General features: G+C 42.2%; 1 protein-coding gene across 1 annotated transcript in view; it reads left to right on the forward strand.

The window, feature by feature from the left end:
- Positions 1 to 24,568, forward strand: part of il1rapl2 (interleukin 1 receptor accessory protein-like 2) — a 329,417-nt gene that overhangs the window by 278,476 nt on the left and 26,373 nt on the right. The window contains exon 7 of the mRNA XM_041944223.1: positions 21,058 to 21,190. Within this exon, the coding sequence (XP_041800157.1) occupies positions 21,058 to 21,190 (133 nt within the window). The remainder of the gene's footprint in view (positions 1 to 21,057; positions 21,191 to 24,568) is intronic.

Below are 24,568 nucleotides of genomic sequence, written 5' to 3' on the forward strand. Positions count from 1 at the left end.
TCTTACCTGATGCTGCACGGTGAATTAACAGTGTTATGAGTCAGTGGTTAATTCGACGTGTATCTGATACACAAACCTGCACATATTTCAGTGAGAAAAATTTTGCCTTTCATTCCTACGTCATCTTCTACTGTAATAGCAGAAAATCCAAAATCTGTAAGGTTTGTATGGAAACATCTTTGTGGTTTGTATCGACTCTGAATTGACAAGGAAATTGTCAACAAATAACGCCTTTTATCTTAACATTTTCCCTGGAGATCACATGGAGTTTCTTTTTCATTCAAACAATTTCTGTATATTTTTAGCATTCTGTCACCACCACAGAAACAGTAGGTAACTGTATGTATGAGAAGGTGGTTTGATGGGATACAGTCATATTGTGGCTGTATATTGATAACTGAGGGTGGCTGATCAGGCTAATTATTAGCTAATTGTACTCAGTTTCAAACAGCAGTATGCATTAAAATTTGTTTTTAGAGTCAGTTTAAGTTTCTTCTCACAGTAATAATTATAGTGTAATATTTTTTGCACTTTTTATTATATATATATTGACCTGTTTCCAATAGACAGAATTCCTGCATTCCCAAATTTTACTAAGTACAGAAGTGTTAGCATCAAAATATCTTTGAACTATCAGAAGTAAGAGAACTGATTTTGCAGAATGGCACACTTCAAAATCATGCATGTTATATAATTGGAATATGACTTGGTGCATTGTGTGGACAACACTTTTAGTGGCTTTACACGCTACGGCCATGACTCCCACACACTGTGCAGCTGACTATCTGACTCTCATACAGTTGTTTCCTGCAAACCATACTGACTAAACTGCACTGACTCTGTGTTAGCGTGAGCATGTGTGTGTGAGTGCATGAACTCTACCATGCAGGCGTAACTATTAGACCTCAGCTGCCCATGTTCATTTACTGGCGACACGCTAGGTCATCTGGGAGATTGAATAAATAGCCTTCATGGAAATCACCTAAGCACGCACAGGTGGACACACACACACACACACACTGGCAGAAACATGTATGAGCAAACATGCTGCAGATGTGGGAGGTAAAAACGATTAAATAACCTCATGTAAATCAGGTACACAGACACACACAAACACACATATCTGAAAAGTAGTCGACACATTTATGCACACCATGGGCAGATGCAAACACTTCTTCTAGACTATGACTGACTAATTATCATCTAATTAATTAGCTGGCTGACAAAAATCATTTTCGATATTCTATTAAGTCATTTATGAAGCAAAAATGCCAAACACTTGCTGCTTCCAGCTTCTCAAACCAACCTCAAGAGTTTTCTTCCACTGAAAATCTATAACATCTTTTGATTTTGGCTGAAATAAAAACTTTTGAAGACATAATCACTGAAATAGCGTTTGCTGTTTTCTGAGCTGACTGATGAGATGATTTTGAGGAATAATAAAAATCTGTTTATAATGAAGACAGTCATTACTTGCAGCCTTAGCGTAGTCCACGCATGCACACAAACAGGGATGCATTCTCACAGTTACTTTCAAAAACTCTCTCTCACACACACACACACAGTAGTAGCTATTAGGTGCCAGTGAGAGGTTGGCTGTGAAAGGCAGGGTAAGATAAGGAGGCAGGCTTTCTGTCTCCTCTTTTTCTCCCCTCTTGTCTCTCTTTCTCCGTCTGTCTCCGTCTTCTTCTTCCCCCTTCGCATTTATCTCTCTACGTCTGTCTCCCTTTGTCCCTGCGAGGTGTCTGCCTCTATCTCACTTCCCCTCCATCTGTCTGTCTTCCCTCCGCCACTCCCTATATCTCTAACTGTCCCTTTGTCTTTCTCTCTCTGCTCATTCAGGCTTTTCATTCATCTGCCCTAAAATGGTGATGCGTCATGTCATTATTCCCTTTCAGACTGTCACAGAGCGATAACGTGAGGTGGGAGGGGTGCAGGATGAAATGAACGCAACAAAGGTCTTTATATTTCACATTTTCATCCATGAGAGAGAGGCTCGGCTTGTGTTTGCAGTTGTTAGTCATCTTCAGCCATGTAATTCAGAGCAGAATAATGCAGCACAATGGCTCAAAAGTGTCAAATTATCTGCTGCAATAACACACAACAATGCAGGCATTTATTTTCACTTGCCCAGTTAAAGGTGATAAAAAGCTTGTTTATGTAATAAAAGTTAAAATATTGGTACTTAGAAATAATTGAAAATAAGTAAGAAGGTCAAAGACAGATTAAGAGGCAAAACAATGGTGAAAAGATAGAGAGGAAGACTGAGGATGATGAGAGCAAAACAGTGGGGTGGAAAAGGAGAGAGGGGAGGAAGGTTTCTTTAAGTCTCCAATATATTAAAATGAAGCAAAGACAGGAGGAAAATACGGGTAACATTATCTCAGGGAGGCTAATGTAGCGGAGGTTGCAGGAAAGTAGTGAGCTAGTTACCGCTACAGCAGACAAACAAGATTTAATCCATTCCTTCTTTTCAGAAAGGCTATGAAAGATGGCTCCACCTTCTCCTCACGATGAAGAGTGGTGCTCTTCATCGTGAGGAGAAATTAATTTTCTACGCAGGGGCTTTAGCAGATGCTTATTAGCACAGTGTGAGCAGAAGAAGAGAAGAAGAGAGGTGGACAGAGACAAAAAGAGGAAACAAGGACAAGGTAAGAAGGGGCTGAATTAGGAAGGGAGGTAGGAAGGACACACATACACACCAGCCAATTAGACTATTGCATTGTGGGAGTATCTGAGTTGCCTCTTCATCACTGTCAGCGCACATACACAGCATTTCTGTCTTCATCACTCTCCATTCACTCACACACACACTCGACACACAAAACATCACACTACATAATATAGTACAGGGCGTTTAGCCTTTCTATCAGTGTAATAATGTGCAAACACACACACACACACACACACACAAACAAATCTCTCTTGATGCCTCAATATATAAACAGGCTGTTGACAGACATGAGAGGGAGAGAGAATAGAGGGGCAGTGAAAGCTGAAAGGAGAGAGAGCATCCAAGGGATTTAGAAAATAATTGCAGGTGAAAGGATGATCGATATGATGATGAAAGCACAATAAAGAGTGGGTTTTGTTCTTTCTTTCGCTCTCACTTTCATTTGTCATCTGGCAGCCTCATGAATATGGTAATCAGCTTTTGTTTTCAACCTTGATGGAGAGGGAGGGACTGATGGAGAAGCAGACTGGAGGGGAGGCAGAGTGAGGGGAAAAGAAAAGGGTGAGAACGGTGTTTGATGGAGGTGAGACGGTCACCAGAATGTCGGTTTCACTGAACAGCAAGAAAGACTCAGGTTTGGAGAAGTGGGCTTCAGACTGCAAGGTCAATGGTTTCAGTCCCTGCACAGGCCAGCAAGATATTTGCAGGGAAATTGGACCATTCCTATTGTTGCCCCAAGTCAAGTACTGTTAAAGCCTGTGTGTGTGCGTGTGTGTGTGAGTGAAAGTTTTCCTGTTTTTGTTTCGTCTTGTTTGAGACAAATGTGCAGACAGACGGTTGTGCATGGATAAAGGACTTTGATAACTGATATAGCTGATACTGTAATGGTAGTTTAAAGTGTTGACGGTTGAACCATATACAAGAGCAGATACTCAGAATTCTCCTACAAAACACACGATTTCCAATTGCTGTCAAGTCTGTACCATTCTAATGATATGTGCAATATGGATTTACTGATGTGTATATGGAGATGTTACTTGTTGTTCAGCTGCATCACTAGTCATTGCTCCGTTTGTTCAGAATCCCTGGAAACAAGCAACTCAAACTGTTTCCTTTCGATTTTAAAGCAGCATTAGCAGATTTTTTGCTCTCTTCGGAGCAGCATAACGAGCTTTATACAGGCTCTGTATATCTTGCTCTGTAGCTGCTAATTCCTCCACTATGATCACCAGCCAGCCGCTAACTCTGAGCCACTTTTTACTGAAAACAGGGCAGCCTGAAACAAAGTTGGTGAAAGCAGTGAGGCTGTTGTGGGAAAGACAATGAGCTGAAAGAGGCTAAAACGCTCCTGTGAATTGAGAGATTACTTTTAATTACACGTAGTCACTTGCTAATATAAAAAAGGTTTAGTGCAGCTTTGAAACACTACCTCAGACACGCTGGCTTCAAACATGGGCTGTATTTTGACACACTGTTTAATGAAGTGTTTGGTTTGTCGGTTCTGGGCTGCTGTAGAAATATGGCTGTGCAACACGACGGAGTCTCTGTAGCTTTACCATAGCTCATTCTATGGTACCAAAAACACAGTGATTCTTATTGATCTGTATATTCACATTGAATATACAGAGGTGGAGTAAGCTGAAAAGTTTCTATTGACATTCTGATTCATTACTGTGACTCTGCCTCTGATACCTGGGAGGTCATATGTCTTCTGTGAAGAGATAGCTACAGACTTTCCAGAGCCGCCTTTGAAGCTTCGGGGTGTGAGTGTTTGATGCTCAACAGATGTTTAGTGGAGTATTCCTGTCACTGGTCAACCTGGTGCTGGAGGACATTATTTCAGTACTTTTCTAATGGAAGTGCTTTTCAGAATCTATTTCTTTTTTTTTCCTGAAATGAGTTCAGTAGCGCTGTCCTGGAAAAAAAAAAAAAATGCTACCTCGCTGTTTGGTACACTGTGATCTCTGTGTCTCCATCACTGTCTAATTATTTCTCCTGCTGTCTTTCCTCCCTCCCGCCCTCTTCTTCAAACTCTGGCTCTCTCTGTGGGATAAAGATCCTGTGGAGCCAGAATTGGATTTTTATTAAGTAGAAATCCCCTTTGAAAGTCTACCTAACCAAGACCTGTGTGTGTGTGTGTGTGTGTGTGTGTGTGGGTGTGTGTGTGTGTGTGTGTGCGTGTGTGTGTGTGCGTGCGTGCGTGCGTGCGTGCGTGCGTGCGTGTGAGTGAGACTGAAAGGATTAATGAGTGAAGTATGATTGAGTGAGGTTCCACCATGCAGCTCATACAGTACCTGCAGTGGCTCAACACATGTTACTAGTTTACATGTCAGGACTTCACAGACATTACAGACATCACATTGAATTTTTGTGAGTGTATCGTGAAGTTTCTCTTTTTTCCTCTGTCTCTCTCTCAGTACCTTTGCCCCACTTGTATTAAGTTTGCTGAATCTCAGGGATTTTAAATTCATAGTATCGCACCAATATCGTCTCAGTTGATGGCATGGATGCACCATTGTTAAAGTCCAGCGCTGTACCCTGTTTAAAGGCTGTCTTTCCAATCCAAAGCCTGTGGCACGTAGTATGCCAGGTAACCCGAACATTTTGTCAACTGGAGCAACAAAGTCCACTGAGATTTGTCGGAGCTCTCTGTTTGCTGGCCACTTTGCATAAAATGTAGTACATGCCGCCGTTCGTATCCAACCGGACGTGGTCACTGTGAACCAGTTCTATCAGACAGAAATTGTGTCCATGAGTACAGACACAAGTGCATGAGCTGCTGCTTTGTAAGAGGTGAGAAGACTGTAAGAGCTGGTCGGGCATCTGCTCTAGTTGTTTTTTTTTTCCTGAAAGATAGCCAATGTGGGAACGACAAAGTACTTTCATTCAAAGAACAAAAATGATTGGCACTCTGAAACCGTCTATACAGTATAATGTATACGCTGAGTGTGTGGTCGTGGGTCTTCACTGGACCATCTGGGGCGCTCCTACACTTGAAGCATCAAAAATCAATTAAATCTGTCATTCTGTCTGTGGTCTGCCTTTTTTTAAAGTCACCTCCAGGCATTAAGATCGTAAGCTAAAATAAGTCAGCACATACTTGGTTTCATAATCGAAAGTACTTAACACATCCGTCCACGCCGACCTCCTCTCTGTGCAGACTTTGTACTGCATCACCTGACTTCCTCCTGTTTTAATTACTATGAGTAGAGGTGGCGGCCTAATAATCAACGGAAACCCGGGCCGTGAAGCCCAGGTTCCTGCTTTACACAGCTGTATTTTTGGGGAGGACGGTCTGTCCATAGTTTAGCATCTGCATCAAAGTTCTTAAAGCAAAGTGGTTTCTACTGTAGTTTGGCTGCTGTAGAGAAAAACAAATTCAAGCCACCATTTAATTCAATGAAGGTGTAAACCATATACAACCATATATAAGTTTCTCAGATTCAGTGACCTCCCTTGGCTGGAGAAACATTCAGACCTCCAGCTGCTGATCATCCTGAGGCTCTAACTGAGAATCAATGATTCATTCATTTAGAAAAGCATTCACAAGATGAGTTTTAATTCCTCAACAGAACCCTGATCTCTTCTAATTTCATTTAGTTTAGAGATTATTTCTTGTTGGGGATGATGCATTTAGCTCAGAAACTGTATGCAGGGCTATCATCATTTTACCAATAATAATAATAATTCAAATAAAATTGTGTATTGATCAAACTCCAGTGGATATTTGACATATGTGCAACAGAGAATAACATAAGTAGATGCAGGTTTAAGTCAAACATTCATCGTTTTTCTCTCATTGTAGCAATGTGGCCGATCTGTGTGTGTGTGTGTGTGTGTGTGTGTTCGCTGTATGTGTATGACTGTGCATTTGTCGCCCTGTGTGTGTTTGGTCTCTAAGGGCAGCACTTTTTTACCCCTCTTAACATTTTCACACCTAGAACAGCTGTGGGAGCGGAAGCAAGAGGAGAGAAGCCAAAGAGGTATCTTAAGTGGAATAGTTTGTTTCTATCACTTTTAGATGTGTAATGGAGGTTAAGAGGTCTCTTACACTCACTCTGCTGCTGCATATGGACAACGCTGCTCATCTTAGCTGACTTAAAGGAGCGTTTCGTGACCTCAAGTCGGTGATACACAGCAAGTTTTTGCACAAGTTTAAAGGGCAACAGTGCAGGTTTCCTCAAAGCGATCGCTTCAGGATCAGTCAGGTAGCTTTGACTGAGTGTAGACAGTAAACTCAGCCTTGATCAGTTGCTTCTTTATGCTCACCATCGCCAACAAAAACAAATTTACCCGCATCACACCTACTGCCGCCAAAACCCTCAGCCCTCCCACCCCCAGTCTCAGGAAAGCAAACGACGCTGATCACCCCCTCAATCAGCACTTCACATTACTCCCATCTGCTCGTGAACAAAGGACTTTGAAATGGAGAAGAGCTCGATTCGGCGGGAGTTTTATCCCTCCTGCCACAGCAGCCCTGAACGAGCCATGAGCTGGGATGTATGGATGCAGGCGTGAAGATTTTATGTACTGTCTGTACGTAGTAATTCTGATGTTTTCCAACCTGGCTTTAATTCTAACGGCCTGTCTGACTATGGGTCATGCCTAAACTGCACTGTGCTCCTCTGTTAATGATAACGGGCAAAGCAGTGGGAGACACAGAGATGAGCCCATTGGGTTACCTTTTGTAGCTAATTCCATAGCAATCTGCTTCTAGAGCAACTTGTCAGCTAACTGAACAAGCTGCCAATTCATCTGCACTGCACAGCCATTTATTATTTATTACAGAACTTCATTAATAGTATGACTCTTCTTTAACACAGGCACTCTAAGATATTGTTTGATTGCTTTGCATGCGCTGTTGTAATAGTTCACTGCTTAACCAGCCGTTGCACTAAAGCTCTCTGCTTCACTCATTCATTGCTCTCTGTAATAGACTCACCACAGCTAACTCCATAGTAAGCAGCAAATTGAGATTTTGGACACTTACTAATCATCAGTATTTTGCGGAATTACCGTCAGCTGTAGAGTTGCAGTCATTTCTCATCTGTAAAATGCTGAGCACTGCATTGTGGGAAATGGAAATTTGACATGGTTTTCTTGAATTTTCTTGGAAGACAATGATAATCTCATTACTCTATTACTTACCATATAAACTGCTACCAACTAAATCAATAGTGACCCACAGCCCGGCACAAACCAGCATGTGCACATGATTAGGCAACTTGTTTAGTTCACCAGCAAGATGTATGAAAACAGATCTGTATGCTAGTATTTTAGCTACAAATGCTAATCCAGAGAGCTTCCTTCTGTTTTCACTGCTTGGTGATTTGCGATTACAGATCTAGCCACAATGGGTACTTTCTCACTGATCACATTTTCACATGTCACAGCAGTAAATAATAAAATTCATGATGGCTGAATTCCATTAAGCTGCTTTAGTTTCAGGATCCTGGCATTGTGCATGCCACCTTACTGGCACACTTCAATAGAACAGAACCATTGTTGATGTGATTAGTGACACCTGAGCTTTTCCTGCTGTGACAAGTCAGAATGTCTGCTGTGAAAAAGAGCTTTTTAAACCCTTTAAAGCAAACATGATGAAAAATGTGATCATGTCATCCCGTGATATAAAAAGGTATATGAAGAAGAAGTATGAATATCAGCATTTTTGCAAACTGCAAAAAAACAGCATTAGAGCAAAAGAAACGGTTTAACTCAAGTAAACAATCCGTAGACATATTATAAATAATCGAGAAATTTTCAACCTTTGCTACAACTATGAAAACTTTCTACTAGCCTGAAGTATTTCTCCCCAGTCTACTGTCCGGTGGGGTCAGCTGTCCAGCTGGGAATGCTGCAACAACATGAACAGCCTGAAACCACATGCAGAATTTAAATTGTCCAGTCACATGTAGGCCTACAGCTGCTCAAACCACAGATGACTCAAGCAATTCAGGGAGCAAATTAAATTTCCCATGTAATCCTTCTTTTAGTCTACTTTGTTAAGTGTTGGCCCTGAGCTGGAGAAGTGGAGCACGCCTGGATGTTTTGGGGCCCTCGGGTAACAGCTGTCAGTCAGCCATCACCTGCCACCCAGTTCTGTCATGAAACCCCCCAACACACACACACACCACCGCTGAGACCAAAACTATTAGCACTCTTAACCTCTTGTGGGCTCGCTTGCTTTTTCTTTCCTCTATCAGTTTTACTTCCTCTCCTCCTGATCCTTCTGTCTTTATTCAGCTCACAGCCAACCACCCTCAAGGCCACAACCATCTGCTCATTCCTCTCATCATTTTTATTCATCTTTTCCCCTCTTATTTTCTTCTATTGGTGGCTAGTGATTATTTACCTGAGCTTGACTGCAGGTACTGGGGGCCTCTGTGTAGACACACAGATGTAATGGTGGTAATATCTCTTCTGGCTTGTTGTGCAGCAAGCAGCCCGAACTCTCACTATTGCCATGGACTGGAAAAGGAAGTATATGACTATGCATAACTTTTAGGAGATGGGGCTGAATATTTTAGCCTCCCCTTTTTATATACAAAATTGGAACACAATATCAGAATCACCTCAGGATATTGACACACTCTTTGCAGGCTGTGAAGAAATGCTGCCAACCTAACTGGGATAAGCAAACCCGAATCCCAAACTAAAGTAACTCCGAACTTAAGGCTGCGAATTGTGAAAGGTGTTTCACCGTCATTGTTCTGGAAGGTGGTGACATGTCACTTCGGAGTTTACAGCTTTCCATAAGTAGCCATAAATACATAAATAAATGAATATATAATGCACCTTTCAACTTCCATTAGCTTGTGTATTTGTTAGGTGGAGCATAAAACAATACAGAAGGTTTCCCGTCAAGTCCGATCAAGTGGCTGATTGTTTGAAGTGCAGCACTGTATCCGGTAGAGGCTAATGACCTCTCAGAGGGTCTCATGTGTTTATGGTAATCAAGTCAACATGTTAGAATTAACATGCTAATGACTTTCGTATGTTAGAGGAAAACTGGGAGCAGGCAGAAACTCTGGTGTGATGAACTGTATCAGCTCTGAATCTGTCAGTGATGTTGGATTTAAAACAAGCCCCTCATGAATGGTCATTTAATTAACCTTGTCAAGCCTATCTGCAGTAATCTCCAGTCTAATTTAATCTGTTAATTTAAAACTGTTCCTAACGAGGCCAGCCCCCCAGCCAATCAAATGTCAGGTATAGAAGCGTAAAGGACTTGGTTAATTAGAGCTGTCAGGAACTGACCAAATATGGACAAAGAGGGGGAATGGATTTCCTTTTATTACTTTCCTGAGAGAGTTATTAATTCTGTGGGAATCACCTCGGGTGGTGTGAATGTGTGTGTGTGTATGGTAAGAGTGTGTGTGTGTTTCTGTGGTGATGAATAAAGAGGGGGAGGGGGAGTGAAGGGTAAGAGGAGAGATAAAGTCAGATATGGAGATACAGAAAAAGGAAGAGGGAGAAAAATATTTAGTTTATTCAGAATAATCAAATATGTCTCTTTCCAACTTTGTGGCAGCTTCATTTCCTGTTAGACAGGAAATTGAGCCTTAGCATTTCCAGAAGTGATTCTCCATCTCATATTTATCAAATGATATTCAGTCTCTCCAGTGGGAAGGTAATGTCAACTATATTGAGAGTCTGCACAGGGCTGTCTGAGGGTTTCATATCACTGTAAACATGTTAAATATGAAACAATACGATTTCAATCTACACTTTTCTCTAACTTCTCAACTTTTATACTAATTTTTTGTTGAATTTTAAGTGATAATTTGGAACGAAGCAGTTTGTGCTTGTATTGGACAGCTGCCATATGTGATGGTGTGTAACCATGGATGCATGCGTGTGCGTGCATGAGTATTTTGGTGTGTAAAAGGGAAATAAGTGGCTCAAGCCCCATCAGAGCTGACCTGTGAAAAGACACCATAAAAGTGTTGCTGATGTGTGGCTTTCGGTTGTTTCTGGTTTCAACCCCGTCTGGTTTCCTCTGCACACACATACAATCTGCTGCTGATATTTCATAATGTTAACTGAAGAAGGACTCTATTCCAAACCAGGCTGGAAAGAAAAATCATCACCTGAGGTCTCTTGCTGAGAACAAACGGGACCACCAGAAGTTTTGTGTGGCACTTTTTCCCCCCTTCCTCCAAAATGTGATTGCAAAGTCTTTTAAAAGCCAGATAAGTACAAAATGTCTGCACTATGAATTTTTAAACAGTATTTGGCGTTGAAAGTGGAAAAATCCTTCCACTCAACACTGAACCTGTGTGTAACTCAGCAGCCTGTTTATGAAGGTGTGCATCTACCAGAGTTTTCATCCATATAAAGGTGCCTTTTGCTTTGTTTTGGGCAGTAAATCACCACTGTGATTGCTTTGGACAGAGCTAAGCTTGCTGTCTCCCCATGTGTCCAGTCTTTTTGTGAAGCTTAACTGATCGACACCTGGCTCTGGATTCACAGTTGATGCACATTACATATAATTATATAATTACATTACATACAACTATGCCAGATTACTGAGCAGTTCCTTTAAGACCACATGTAGTCTGCTAACATACAGCGTTCAAAATGTTTGCCTGGATGAATACTTTTATACACAGGAACAAATGAAAATCATCACAGCCCCAGATACAGTATGACTGACAGTGATTTACAGGGACGTGAAGCACGACAGCAGCACAGCAATGACCATGTGGCAACAGACAGAAAACAAATAATTTCAGAAACTCAAGGATTACTATTGAAATCCTGGAAACTGAAGTTGGCACAAAGGATGGGATTTTGGAGGAGCGTCACTGCCGCGTGCACAGATACACTAAAAATAGGAAGCGTTCGAAATGAAAAAGGACTAATTTCTTATAGGCAGGATGTCTGTAAATAGACAAAATGAAAGCGTGAACAGCCTCCCAGGTTACAGCTGAGCTGCCCATTTACTGACACGTGGACGTCTGTGTGTGTGTGTGTGTGTGTGTGTGTGTGTGTGTGTGTGTGTATACGCATGCTCGTGTGTGAGGCACCATCTGTGTTGCCATGTGCAGCTGCGCTCCCTTGGAGCCCAAGACCCAAAACTCAGCTGTTACCTAGACAACCCCCATACACCCCATACCTGGTCCACACACACACACACACACACAGAGTTGAAACCACCTTAAGGTCTTACACTGTGTGTGCTTTTAAATGAGCAGATGGACAGAGACGTATTAGATATCAGATGTGTGTGTGTGTGTGTGTGTGTGTCTTTAAGAGAGACAACATGGAGAGAAAAGCAGATGGACAGTCTATTTTTCAATTCTAGATGACTTTCCCCTCAAGTGTGTTTGTGTGTGTGTGTTTGTGTGTGTGTGTGTGTGAAGATGATCTCAGTCTCTAATTAAATATACATTTGGTAAATTTACATTTGTCCTGTTTTCAGTCACTTATTCCAGCTCAGGATAAGCATAGAACTGCTTCCGGCTTGACATCAATAGGGATAGCACTGATACAAGTGTATGCATCACCTTGCTGAATTGCTATAAGTTTGGGATTAACACATAAGGTATACTTTGCCTGTCGCTGGAGTGGCATGATAATATGGGTGGTGTTATTTCAGGCATCCAGTGTTTTGGATGCAAAGATGATGTCGGGTAAGCAGTTTGACCACTTTCAAGAAAACACCTGTTTGGATCATCTCACAGGTAAACAGGTTCATTGGTAACAGGTGATTGGGTAGGAAAGGAGCATCCTGGAAAGGCTCAGTCGTTGGCAAGCAAGGATGGAGCGAGGTTCACCACTTTGTGAACACGTGATGGTTTGAAGGATGTTACTACATGGGCTCAGGAACACTTTCACACTGGAAGCACTCAAACACTGTTGTCCGTAAACACAGTTCATTTGCAATTGATGGTGTTTTGTGTGTGTGCATGTGTGTAGAGGCCCAACTTTTTTGGATCCAGGATGTAAGTCAGAAACATGCTGCACTACGTTTACTGTCCACATGTCCAAAATCTGAATGTGTCCTAAAAAATCTAATGCAACAAAAAAGCAGTGTCAACAGCACATATGTTATTTTCCGCTAAATATCCCACAATGCAATGCATTTGAGAGATGTGAAATACAATACTGTGCAAAATGTTGATTATTCAATCGTGTCAAAAATATCAATTTGCTTCTCACTATACAGTGAGCTACTGACTTTTAATCATGTAAGGACTTTATTATTTGAGTAGGCAAGGGGGTAATGTCAGACGCAACCATACAGTCGCTTCTAAATTGATATTTTGTTTCATGTGCTACTCACAACAAGAGGAAGAATATGACTTACAGAAACTTTTAAACGGCACTTTTTAATCATAAAAAGTGCTTCTGACTTCACAACTCCACACTCATATTGGCGGTGGGTGTCTGAGCCTGGATTCTCTCAGGTACACTTCCTCAGGGCTGGATTCAGTGTGGCTTTGCTGATTATACTGCCCCCCTCTGGCAGGGTGAGGCCAATGAACTCGCCCGCTGTTTGGTCATATTGTTTATTGTCATTCATCCATGTACATACTACACAGCTGACCGAAATGTTGTTCCTCACAGTCCCAAGGTGCTACTACACTAATAAGAATGGAAAAACAAAGTAAAATGAAGTAGGATATAAATAAAATAGAAAAGAAATATAGTATAAAAAGCAATGCTGGAAGACGTAATACTGTAATAAATAGAAGAGAGAAATGCTTTGTTTGCATACCTGTATCTAAACCTATATAAACATGGTGAACAATTAAGTGAAGAGACGTTCACTGGAGGGTCAGAGGTGTAATCCAGGTGTCGTGTGTGCCCATGTGTGTGAGAGGGTGAGGTTGGCGTAGGGGAGGGTAATCAACAAGCAAGGTGTTTCAACGTCTTAACAGCCTGAGGGAAGGAGCTGTTGAAGAGCCTCGCTGAGCTGGTCCTGATGCTGCTAAACCTTATGGCTGATGGCAGAGGGGCGAGCAGGCTGTGTGCGGAGAAGTCATTAAATGTGTCAGGGAGGTGGGTGTCACTGGCGTTGGCCTGCGGTGTGGTCTTGTAGTTTGTTAGGGCCTGGGTTCCCTGCCATATGCGTCCCTGGTATCAGAGAAGTGATTGAGAATTTTCTGTGCATACTGGCGTTTTGCCTTCCTGATGGGACGGGAAATCTGAGCCCTCGACGTCCTGAGAGCCGCACCGGCCCTCGATCTGGAGGCGACATCAGGTTCACTCAGCAGGGCAAGGACCGCAGCTGTCAGCCACGCCTTCTGGTTGCTGCTTGTGGAGATGGATTTCAATGCAGTGACATCCTCAGTGCACTTCTCTGTGTATCTGTGTCTGTGTACTCCTCTACACATGTGTGCAGGTCATAGGTAAACACGTTCCAGTCTGAGTTCGCACAGCGGTCCTGCAAGGCTGAGCATATCAGTGGCGCTCTGTATGTTGGAGTAGCATGACAGCTAGGTACCTTATATGCATTGCAGATGTTTGTATACACCAAGTCAAGCATATTTTCCCCCCTGGTGGCAAAGTTCATGCACTGGTAGAACTTGGGCAGTGCATTCTTTAAGGACAGGGAGCATCTCTGAGATCTCATTATGCCCAGACTACCAACAGACATTATGATGTCTGATTTTGATGTCATTCCATTCACCCATATTTGTAATGGGGATATTTTATTTCAATCTGTGAATTCAGCTGTGGTCAACAGTTCCTTCCTGGGAAATGAAAATAGCTTTTAGTTCCATGGATGGATTGTCCCTGTCAATGAAACAAATATAAACAGTCAAACAATTAACGTTTTTTCTGTCGCCTCTGTCTTCTCACCACCTCCCAAAAGTATCTAGTGAGCACCTGGAGGTCCCTGCCTTTCAGTGAAGAACCACTGGTGTATGACAGGAGTTTTAAGCAATTTTATAATTGGTGCCCTGAATTAAAGCGTACGCTCTGGCTCTAGAGGAGCTGTCTGGACTTATTAGGACAGCTAGTGTTTTTCCAGCTTTGTGCAGTTCTCGCAGAATGTTTGTAACTCTACAGCACAAAAGTAAGATTTAAGTGGAAAGGATCAGTGCGTTGGTTAAGTCCATGTCACTGGAGCATGCTGCTGCCATAATTAAACAATGTGCTCATGCAAGCTAGCTGTCAGAAGTGGCTAGGCTCTTTGCTGCGTCCACAGATGGGCATGAAAGGAGCAGCACACAGACGGTGGACGGAGAGGCTGAGCGATCATCCCACAGCAGTCAGCTTTCTTTACGTCAGCTGCTCTTATGTGATGAGGATGGTGTTAAGTAACATTAAACCCCACGGTAACAGAACTCGCACACCGGCAGTAGGCTGTCATCTGGTCCGTCTAGCACAGGGATCGCCAACACGGTGCCCGCGGGCACCAGGTCGCCCCTCAGGACCACATGAGTCGCCCGCCGGCCTGTTCTAAAAATAGCTCAAATAGCGCCACTTACCAGTTAATTTTTGTAGTTGCTGTTCTTGTTTTAATCGCACTTACATGTAAACTGGAAATACCACTCTCTGATCTGGCGAAGTGCAGGTGTTTTGGCATCCAGTGTGACGAGTCAGATTTATTTAAAAATTTGAAAGTTGATTTTTGTATTTTACATGGTTTATTATTTATACAAACATGGTGCAAAATAATTCATGATTTGTTAGTGGCTAGTGAAAACAGGACATTGTGATTTCCTCGGACTGTTGTAGAAGTGATCATTTGAAAAAGTTCAATTTGAAAAACACTTGCGATTGAAGAAAATATAGAAATAAAGTGTTGCATATTGAGATTTATCTGTTTCTTATCTTATTAAATCATTGTTGATATTTATTGTGAGAAATCGTCAACCTGATCAGTGTCTTCACATAGATGCATATCATTAATTAGTAATAATAACATACAGTTAAAGGTGAATTGAGTTAGTTGGCTATTTCAGAGGTGTGTATCAAAGTAGCAGCCCTTCGCATTAATCAGTAGCCAGGAAGTAGCTCTCGGTTTCAAAAAGGTTGGTGACCCCTGGTCTAGCAGAAGTTTAGTAGAAGTTTCCATTTAATTGTCCATGTTAGGGCATTGCGTCAGTCAGTGTGCCTGCAGTATCTGTTCATCTCTCAATCTGGACCTTTTTCTGTAGATCATTTTAGCCCATTGTCCTCTTTGTCCTCTTTCTTTAACCTCTTGCAGCTGTCTATTGCCGGTCAAAGACCCACTGGTGGAAGAAGCGATAAATTAATATCTTTCGTTTTAACTACTCTGACTGGAATCAGTGTGTAAAAATCTTCAGCTTGATCCATCGAGCTAATTAAATCTTATCCACTTCTATACTGGAGCTCACTGGCTCCACCGCTCCCCTGACAGCGCTGGATTTCCAGGGAAAAGGGACAATTCAATTCAATAAGCTTTATTTAATGTTAATCTTGGTGATAAGTAGGCCAAGGTTTAATGAAGGGGCTGAATCACAGATGACAGAAATATAAAAATATGTCAGAGTCAAAGTCTATAATTCCAAGTCTATTAACTGAGGTCCTTTCTTGTCATACGTACTTGTCAAGTCAACTAATGTCGGATTCTCTCACAGTGTGTGTGTGTGTGTGTGTGTGTGTGTGTGTGTGTGTGTGTGTGTGTAGCCAGTTTTCAGTGATTCATTTCCCTCATTAAGGTTTGTCCTACTTTTCTCATACAATCCTTCACCTGACTGTTATCTGCTCTTTTCTTATTTCCTTTACACTCTCAGATAGCTTTTGGTTCGTGACTCCCATAAGAAAAACGTGTTGTTAAAAGTTCTTTGATCATCTTACCTGGTACCCGCTCTGTGACACTTACCAGCATGTATTTCTGTTTAATATGCACATGTTTAAGGGGGACAAGTCTTTAATGGGCATCCCATCAAACACATACTGCATCTCACAGAGGGAGAGGGGTTTCTGTACCGCCGCACAGGTAAAAGGTTTCTTTACAAAGAGAGGTAAGAGCGAGGGGGAGCGATAAAGAGACCTAAAAGAACAAAAAGACAATGATATGGGCAAGAGAGAGGAGAAAGGAAAGACTGAGGAGGCATGGGGGGAATAATAGGGAAAAGAAAAAAAAATCCAGATACAGAGGGAAGAAGAGGAAGGAAACAGAGAGGCAGAGGATCACTGTCAGCGATGAGAACAAGTGGAAAGCGAGGAGAGGACAGGGAAACACAAAGAGTGACAAGTGAAATGGACTAATGATGTGAAAAGCAGCTACAACAGTTAGAGAGGAAGAAGTAAAGAAGAGAGACTCAGTGATGAGTATGAATTTCCCACTTTTCTCCGTACCTTCTTCTCACTGTTCATACATGTGAGACTTCTCCGCCGTCACAGATCGGCCGTCACATGAATTGATGTAAATCTTATCGGGTTTGCATCAGCGCATTGTTGGATGGATGTGAGATTTCTGCCTTCATATTCTGAGCGTTCATTTCACAAAATTCATTATGTGAGAGTGATTTGGCAGAAAATGAGTTGAGATGCCACTCGAACAGCTTATGATAAATGGATGTGGTGAGTTTTTGGTGCTGAGTGCATTTTGATTTCAGAAACAAACAAGAGTTCATTAAAATGTGTTTTTCCAAAGCTTAAGAAAATTCTTTCAAACGATAAAAAGAGAAAAGAAAAGTTTGTCACTGAATTTAATGTACTTAAAAGAAAAAGACAATTTTAATAACAATAATAACAATTGTATAGATGCCTTTTAGGCCTTACCGCAAACTCTCAGAAAATAACACAAATGGCCACAAATTGAATCCTGTTTTTTGTTGAAAGAGCAACGGCCAAGTGTATCTTTTTTGATCCCAGTAACTACTAAACTGTGAGATTCTGTCAAAACTGACAGGTATTTATTTTTGCGAACTTTGTCTGCCGTTCTGTGCTGAGCAGGAAGCATAAAGTCAGTTAATCAGAGCTCCTCCACTGAAAACTGCTGCCGCCTGCGCCTGGAAATGACGTTAATGAGATCAATGAGACAGAAACAGTAAAGTTTGATCTGTAAAAGCAAAATAATGAGCTGAAAGACATTAAAACTCTCTGTGGAGCTGAGGAGAAGTGCATTCACTCTCACTGGATCATACCAACTGAATCCATTGTTATTAACAGCTGTTAATGTGTTCATTAGAGAACAGTGTTTTTGGTTGTGAAACTTGTACCTTGTACTTTTCTGTATTTTGTTTCTGCTCATCTGGTTGTGAGGAAAAATAACTTAAATCAACATTGTTTTAATAAAAACTGAATAAGAGTTAAACTCTAGAAACATCACAGTCGAGGCAGTACTTTAAATAGAAGCACATTTGCAGCAGTCATGTTCAGCGTTTCTTGCGATCTGTGCAGGATTGTGTCCTTTGGCTGGTGTGAACAAATGAAATATAGAAAAATGTAGTGAGATTTTTAGCTGTGAGAGTGTGGTCCGAACCAGCGACGGCGAATGACCTCAAACCCAAGGCTTCACAGGCAGGAGGAAACAGATGTTGATGTCTGGTAACCAGCAGTTCCTTTTGCTTGGATTGCAGCATTAAAAAATGAACCAAGGTCAGACCACAGTCTGGACTGATGCTCACATCCAGCTTCTTCTTTATGTGCAGCTACGTGTGAGGAATGTCAGGGAAGCTACATTACAGAGCACAGACATGTCTGTCGGGCAGAACTAAAGTTACAAAGTCTGCAATCAGATGGCTTTTGACTCATAAGTCATGTGATCCGTTTACAGACTCGCCTGTGATTGGGCGCAGTTCTTCAAGTACGCTTCTCGCCAAAGGAAACAACGTCAGGTGTGACTGCAGTCAGCAGCAGTGTGAGATGATGGTTGGAATAAGCTCCCATCAATCATTTTTACTAAGTCTTTCTTTGACACTAATGACAGCAGCACAGCACCAACCGCTTTATACATTTCTTTTAAACACCCTGCTGCTTTAGCACAAATAGAAATCATGACTCAACTCGGCTGTATGAGACTGGTAGTTCTGATTGAAGAGACTGACGCAAGCACGCATGCACACACACACACACACACACACGCACACACACACACACACACACACACTGTCACTCGCTCCAAGCACAGCCTACACACACCCTCGTGCCACACAACTGCAAACAAAGTTGATGATTTTAATCACTATAACATGCTGAGAACACAAACACACCCTCAGGGCGCTAATCAATTACTGTGGAGCACACACACCTACACACACACACACACACACACACAAAATCAGGCTAAACTAATTTCAGTCTAAATCCAGATTTTTTTTCCCCCAGTTCTGTTCTGTGAGTGTGTGTGTGTGTGTGTGTGCATGTGTGTGTGTGTGTGTAGTACAGGATGCAGCCTGCCTCAGCACAAAGGCAAGTTAACACACCATGAGAGCCCACCAGCACACACATATGAGATGCATGAAGCTTTGCAGACCACCTCATCTCTTGGCTTGTTAGAAATTATCATTTTGGGAGACAGACAAACGTCGTCTTCCTTTTTTCCCCTCAATCAGAATAAGTGATGCAATGAAACCAAACATAAAGCAATCATCTGACATTTCCATATGAACAGCTGCATTTGGCCATGACCAATTGATAGAAACCCAAGTTCATTCAACCTACAACCAGTTTGTGAAAGTTTTTACCTTTGCCGTTCTAAACATTTTGAAGTCCTTTTGAAAATAGTCATTTCAGGGATCAACTTGCACAAGGACAAGAACAAAACCTGCACAGGACCACCTGCAATTCCTACTTACTCTGCATAACAGTGTCAGCCACAGTCGGTGTCTAAAATGTAAATATTAGTGTTAACATTCAGTTCAAGTGCTTGTCTGACAACAAAACACACAGATAGACTCACAACGTTAGCATTCAGTGTTGCTTCTAGACTGTGCTGATAGAGCCATCATTATGATAATACTGAGGTCTATCATAATTATCTGCTAATTGACTGCCTAACGAGGTAGCGCTCATTAGAATGCTCATTAATACTCCATCATCACCACTGATAGCTGTAATCACAGAGTGCTGGTTTCAAGGTCTTACAGGAGGGTGTGTGAGAGCAAATGTGGATACTGTGTGCACACATATGTGTGTGTCTGTGTCATCGGTTCTTTCTCCCAGCAGGACCTGTTGCGTTAACCCTTCCAATATGGGTACAAATGGCCTATAAAATAGTGTTATTTTAGCCTGTAGTTCTGTCACTTGAGTTTGCCTTATTAAGGGATTCCAAACCTTACCTCTTGCATCCAGCGCCGACATTCATTGCTAATACAGAAGGCAGTGTGACCTTGACAAAGCGAGGCAGACAGTAAGGGTGTGGAGGGTCATGCCGGTGGTGGATGGCTGTGTGGTCCGCGTGACTTTCATGCATTAAACCTGACTTCTGCGCAATTATTGTCAGCCTTTTCCTTAAGAGTAATATCTCTCTAGGCTTAACCAGACTATGGTTGCTGTGTGCAGGCATCGAAATGTTAGTAAAATGGTTGCAGATCTTGTCTTGTAATACAGTTGAATTTGTTGCGCCGCATATTTCCTGTTGGTACTGTAGGTGTAGCTTTAAAGGGTAATTCAACACTGCCTGACTGAATGTGTAGCCTGTTGCACTTCTGGTCACACAATAATCAGTGAAGGTGTTTTGCTTTGACAGAAAATGAAAGAACAACAGTGACGTCACTGATTCATTTGTGCCCAGTGAAGCAAAACCCTAAAATCCCAGTTTAACCACAGTCTGCTGAAACACTTCATTCTACATCTCTATTATACGGAGCTCAGTTCACCCAAAGAACACAATAACATTATTTTCCCGTTTCGCTGTAAACCATGCATACAGTGTAGTTCTGGTTTTAGTTGCTGAGCATTGGAGATCTGAAAATCTGAGCTAACTATCTTCTTGGGTCAGACAGGAAAGGTTTGTTTTTGTTTTTTTGTGACCTTTAACACAGTACTTTCATTTCTGCTTCACCGTTCACTGCAGTCAATTAAATCAGACGACTCTTATACGTTAAAAAGAAGGATTGGACACAGATAACGCCTCTTTCTAGCTGGCCTCACTGCCACCAGGACTGTCTGAGCTTTTAAGTGTTTCAGCTCCCCAATTCAAGGGGCTCCAAGCAGGCACCCTGCTGCATGCCTGCTATACAGCAGCCCTCTGCACTGGCTCCTGTGGGGGAGGGCAGCAGGCTTCCCACTGTCACCTGCAAGCCTCTGAGCAGCAACTAGAACTTTTCCCACAATGCTCCAGCTTTCCTCATTATCTTTCTCTTCTTTGCTCAGGATATTTCAGCGTGTACAGCAGTTTGCATTGTGTGCGTTCCCCTCAGCCTGGGCTACAGTGCACTGCGAATAATTCAGCTGTCTTTCAGTCGGCTGTTGTCTGTATTGTAACAGCGTTGTGTTTTGTGTTGCAGGTATGCCTCTCAGTCTGGACTGCAAGGCGTTTTTTGGCTACAGTGGAGAAAACAGGAGGCCCATTATCTACTGGATGAAAGGAGAAAAGTTTGTCGAAGAGCTAGCGGGACACATTAAAGAGAGTGAAGTCAGGTAAGTACACCACTAACACAGACTATTAATCCACTTCCAGTCATATGTGCACCCCTGAGCGTTTCCTGGAGGAGAGGAGACAAAATAAAGGAATGTGCAGTACATTTAAAATGAGCTGAGTAAATATTAAACACAAATTATTATACATCGTATTGTTTTGGTTGGGTTGCTTGTTCACCGCTCCTGCAAGACACTGCGACAGTATCAATTATAGGCTGTCAGGTTTACAGGTTTCTATTGTTAATTAATTTCTGAAAAGACTTGACTCCAGCTGCACTCCTCACACTGTCAGTGTCTAATTTGCTCTCTTATGATTTATGACTCATTGAGGGTTCTCTGACAGATTTCTTCTCAACTTTCCTGAAGAATTATGAATGCTAATAATAAAGTTAAATTGAATTCATTTTCTCCCCTATTGGGACCAATTACATTGGGCTCTATTGGGAAAAGCCTTATGGTCTGCGGGGCGTCAAATATCATTAGAATAACCTGCCAGATCACCATGGAAACCATCAGAACACACACACTTTTAGACACTGTACATGCACACGCAGACTGTAGTGCTTGGGATATTACTTTTAAAATGTATCGATAAGAAATAAAAGTTGGCTGCTTCAAACAGCTAAGAGTCCACTAATGCATCAGAGGAAGCAGAAGCAGGCCGCGCTGGCACATGCACAGCTTTAACAATGTTGAACAAACATGCAGAAACACTGTGCTCTGTGAAGGATGGAGACATGAGGGGAGGTGTGCAGGATTGGAGCATATGAATCTCAGCTGACTTTAAAACTCTAACTTTTAATACTAGTGTGCTGCAGTGCTGCAGAGTCGCTGAATTTAATATTTAATTCCCACTCTTACGTGGGTGTGCAGTACATCCTCTACTGTACATGGTAGCATTACACATCAAAGGGAAAGCCTGGTTTGTTACAGCCTGGGTTTTATTTTCATAGCTCTCTCCATCACTTGTGTTGGCTGATTGATTTGATTAATTCCATGGTAACATTGTGCTGAAGTAATTGCTGAGGTTTTGCAACATGGCAGCATCACTAATAATAGGTCCAATGCAACAAGATGAGTGATGAGACAAAATGTTCCAATACAACAACAATACAGCCGGTCTTAAACAAGCCTACAAGTTAGCGAGATGAGCTAACGCCTTATGTAGAGTTAAAACTAAACGTAATCCAATAATCCATCATTACACAAGAATACTGAGTGTGCACAACTGCAGCAAGTACAGAAGGTCAAAGTTCAACCAGGAAGTCAGGCTGTAAGCTTTTCAACAAACACTTTGGGTTGTGGTGTGGCTGCTGACCTTGGTTTTCTCTTCCAAATAAATCTGGCTAACCGGGGGGTTTGTTTTCAGCCTTAACACTAATGGCTATAGTCCTCTTGGACGTATTTTCAGGGACACTGCCAAAGTAGTTTACCTTTAATGCAGCAATGGCAGCAGAGAGCCCAGCATTTGAAAATTTCACTGCTACACCTTTCTTAGCAATTGGATCTGAGTGCATGAGTTAGTAATTTGAGGAAACAAGTAATTACAGGGTGTGAGATACTAGCCTCTTGGGCTCTGTAAATGAACAAGGTTTTAAGAATTAAATCACAGTGTAGCAGTAAATAAAATGCTTAAACAATGATTAAATCATCATTATCACCATAAATTATCATCAGCAGCCTCTTCAGCTCCTCACCCTCCTGTCTAGCACAACCTACGGTTTTATTGCTTTTGGAGGGACGCAGTGACAACGTGGTACTGCAGAGAAAAGCCTGCTTGGTTCTCCGTAAGTGCACTTGTTGCACCCTGCCAGTGGCCCTTTTTAAAGAGTGTCGCATGGATTAATGCACCATCTACCAGGACTGTACTGTGAGTTCACTGCTTTTCCCCCTCCCATGCTATTGTTCAACCTGCCCACTTTCGAGGCAGTACCACTCTACAGTCACTTCAGATGCAGTATGCTGTAACAGAAATAGAGTTATAACATGGAAAAGACACAAACTCCCGTACTCTGACCTGGATGTACTCAAAGCCCTTGTCATCAGAAAACATTTTAAAGGTGGAATCTAGACAAAATGTTCTCTGCTACCCGAAAGCCATCACATTTTATATTATCAGCTCATCCCACCAATAATGACGTGAATGTTTATTCTTCCCTAAAGGCAAATCCTTTTGCCTTGCCGACCCCCTCCGCAGGAGATCAGAGGTCAGGGTCAGCTACAGACAGCAGCTCTGGAGCCGGGAGGGCTTCAGGGTCTTGCTTCAGGAGGACTGCTTGTTGACCTGCTGGGGCTTGAACCCAGGTTCTCCATTTGAAGGATGCTCTCCGTCGCAGCTGAGCCACTCAGTGGCCTCTGAAAATGTTCACCGCCGGGAAAATCGTGTTGTAGATAAAGAGAGCAGGACTGTGCAGAAGTATGTGTTCAAACTTGAAACTAATCAAGCCCCGTGGTATTAAATTAACCTTTGCCTGATGAGTTCTCCATCTTTCAGTCCAGTCCTCTGGCCACCTGTGAGCCAATCACACCGCTACTCCAAATTCAACAATGGCACTACAGCAGACAGACTCCTGCTGTGATGCACATTAATCTGTCCCTGCCACCCATCCTGCTGCAGCACTGGCCCCTGGACTGCGTGTGTCCCTGTCTGTTTGCATAGGATCTAACACTGTTTACATGAAAATGTGACTTAACCTTGTTATTTATACCACCTAGAGAAAGAAGTTTCTCCACACTAAGCCTTCAAGTGACCTCCTTCTGAAAAACTGCATATGTCTCTGGGAGATGAAATCACAACCTGTCAAGAATTGTTTTTGGTCAAAATAGGCCCAAATACAAAACCAACATAAAATAGGAGCTGTATCATTAGTTTAACTGCAGCCACTCAACATTTCTGCAACTCAGTGATCATAGTTCATGGTTGGTTCTTGTGCAATGAATTCATAATTACAATATTTCAGCTTGGGGCGGTGCTTCCTTCATTTTGACTTGAAGGCAGCGCTGGCCCATATGTGTAGTGGTGTGCAGAGGCTTCTTTACCGGCTTGGAATTCACATCAGCTGTCCAATCCAGCGGCTGTCAGAGCATTTTAGTCATCTAAATGTTGTTTCAGAGTGAAGTATAACAGTAGGAGAGGAACAGATTTTTTTAAAAAGACTTTTTTGTTTTGCATTAAAAATAAATATTGTCGCTGCATCACCCACCAGGAGCGTTGTGGTGCCGTGTGGCACAGTGCATCTGGTTATTGTAGGTTTTCTAAGGCAATGCCACAGCTTTCTCTGTCCTACCGATTCAAAAATAACTGCATCTTTTTACTGCACAGAAAAATCCAGTTTTATGTCAGACCATCTTTCCAGCGGTGAAATACCCCTCACGGTT

Source organism: Chelmon rostratus, chromosome 9 (assembly GCF_017976325.1).
Source record: "Chelmon rostratus isolate fCheRos1 chromosome 9, fCheRos1.pri, whole genome shotgun sequence".
Taxonomy (NCBI): domain Eukaryota; kingdom Metazoa; phylum Chordata; class Actinopteri; order Chaetodontiformes; family Chaetodontidae; genus Chelmon; species Chelmon rostratus.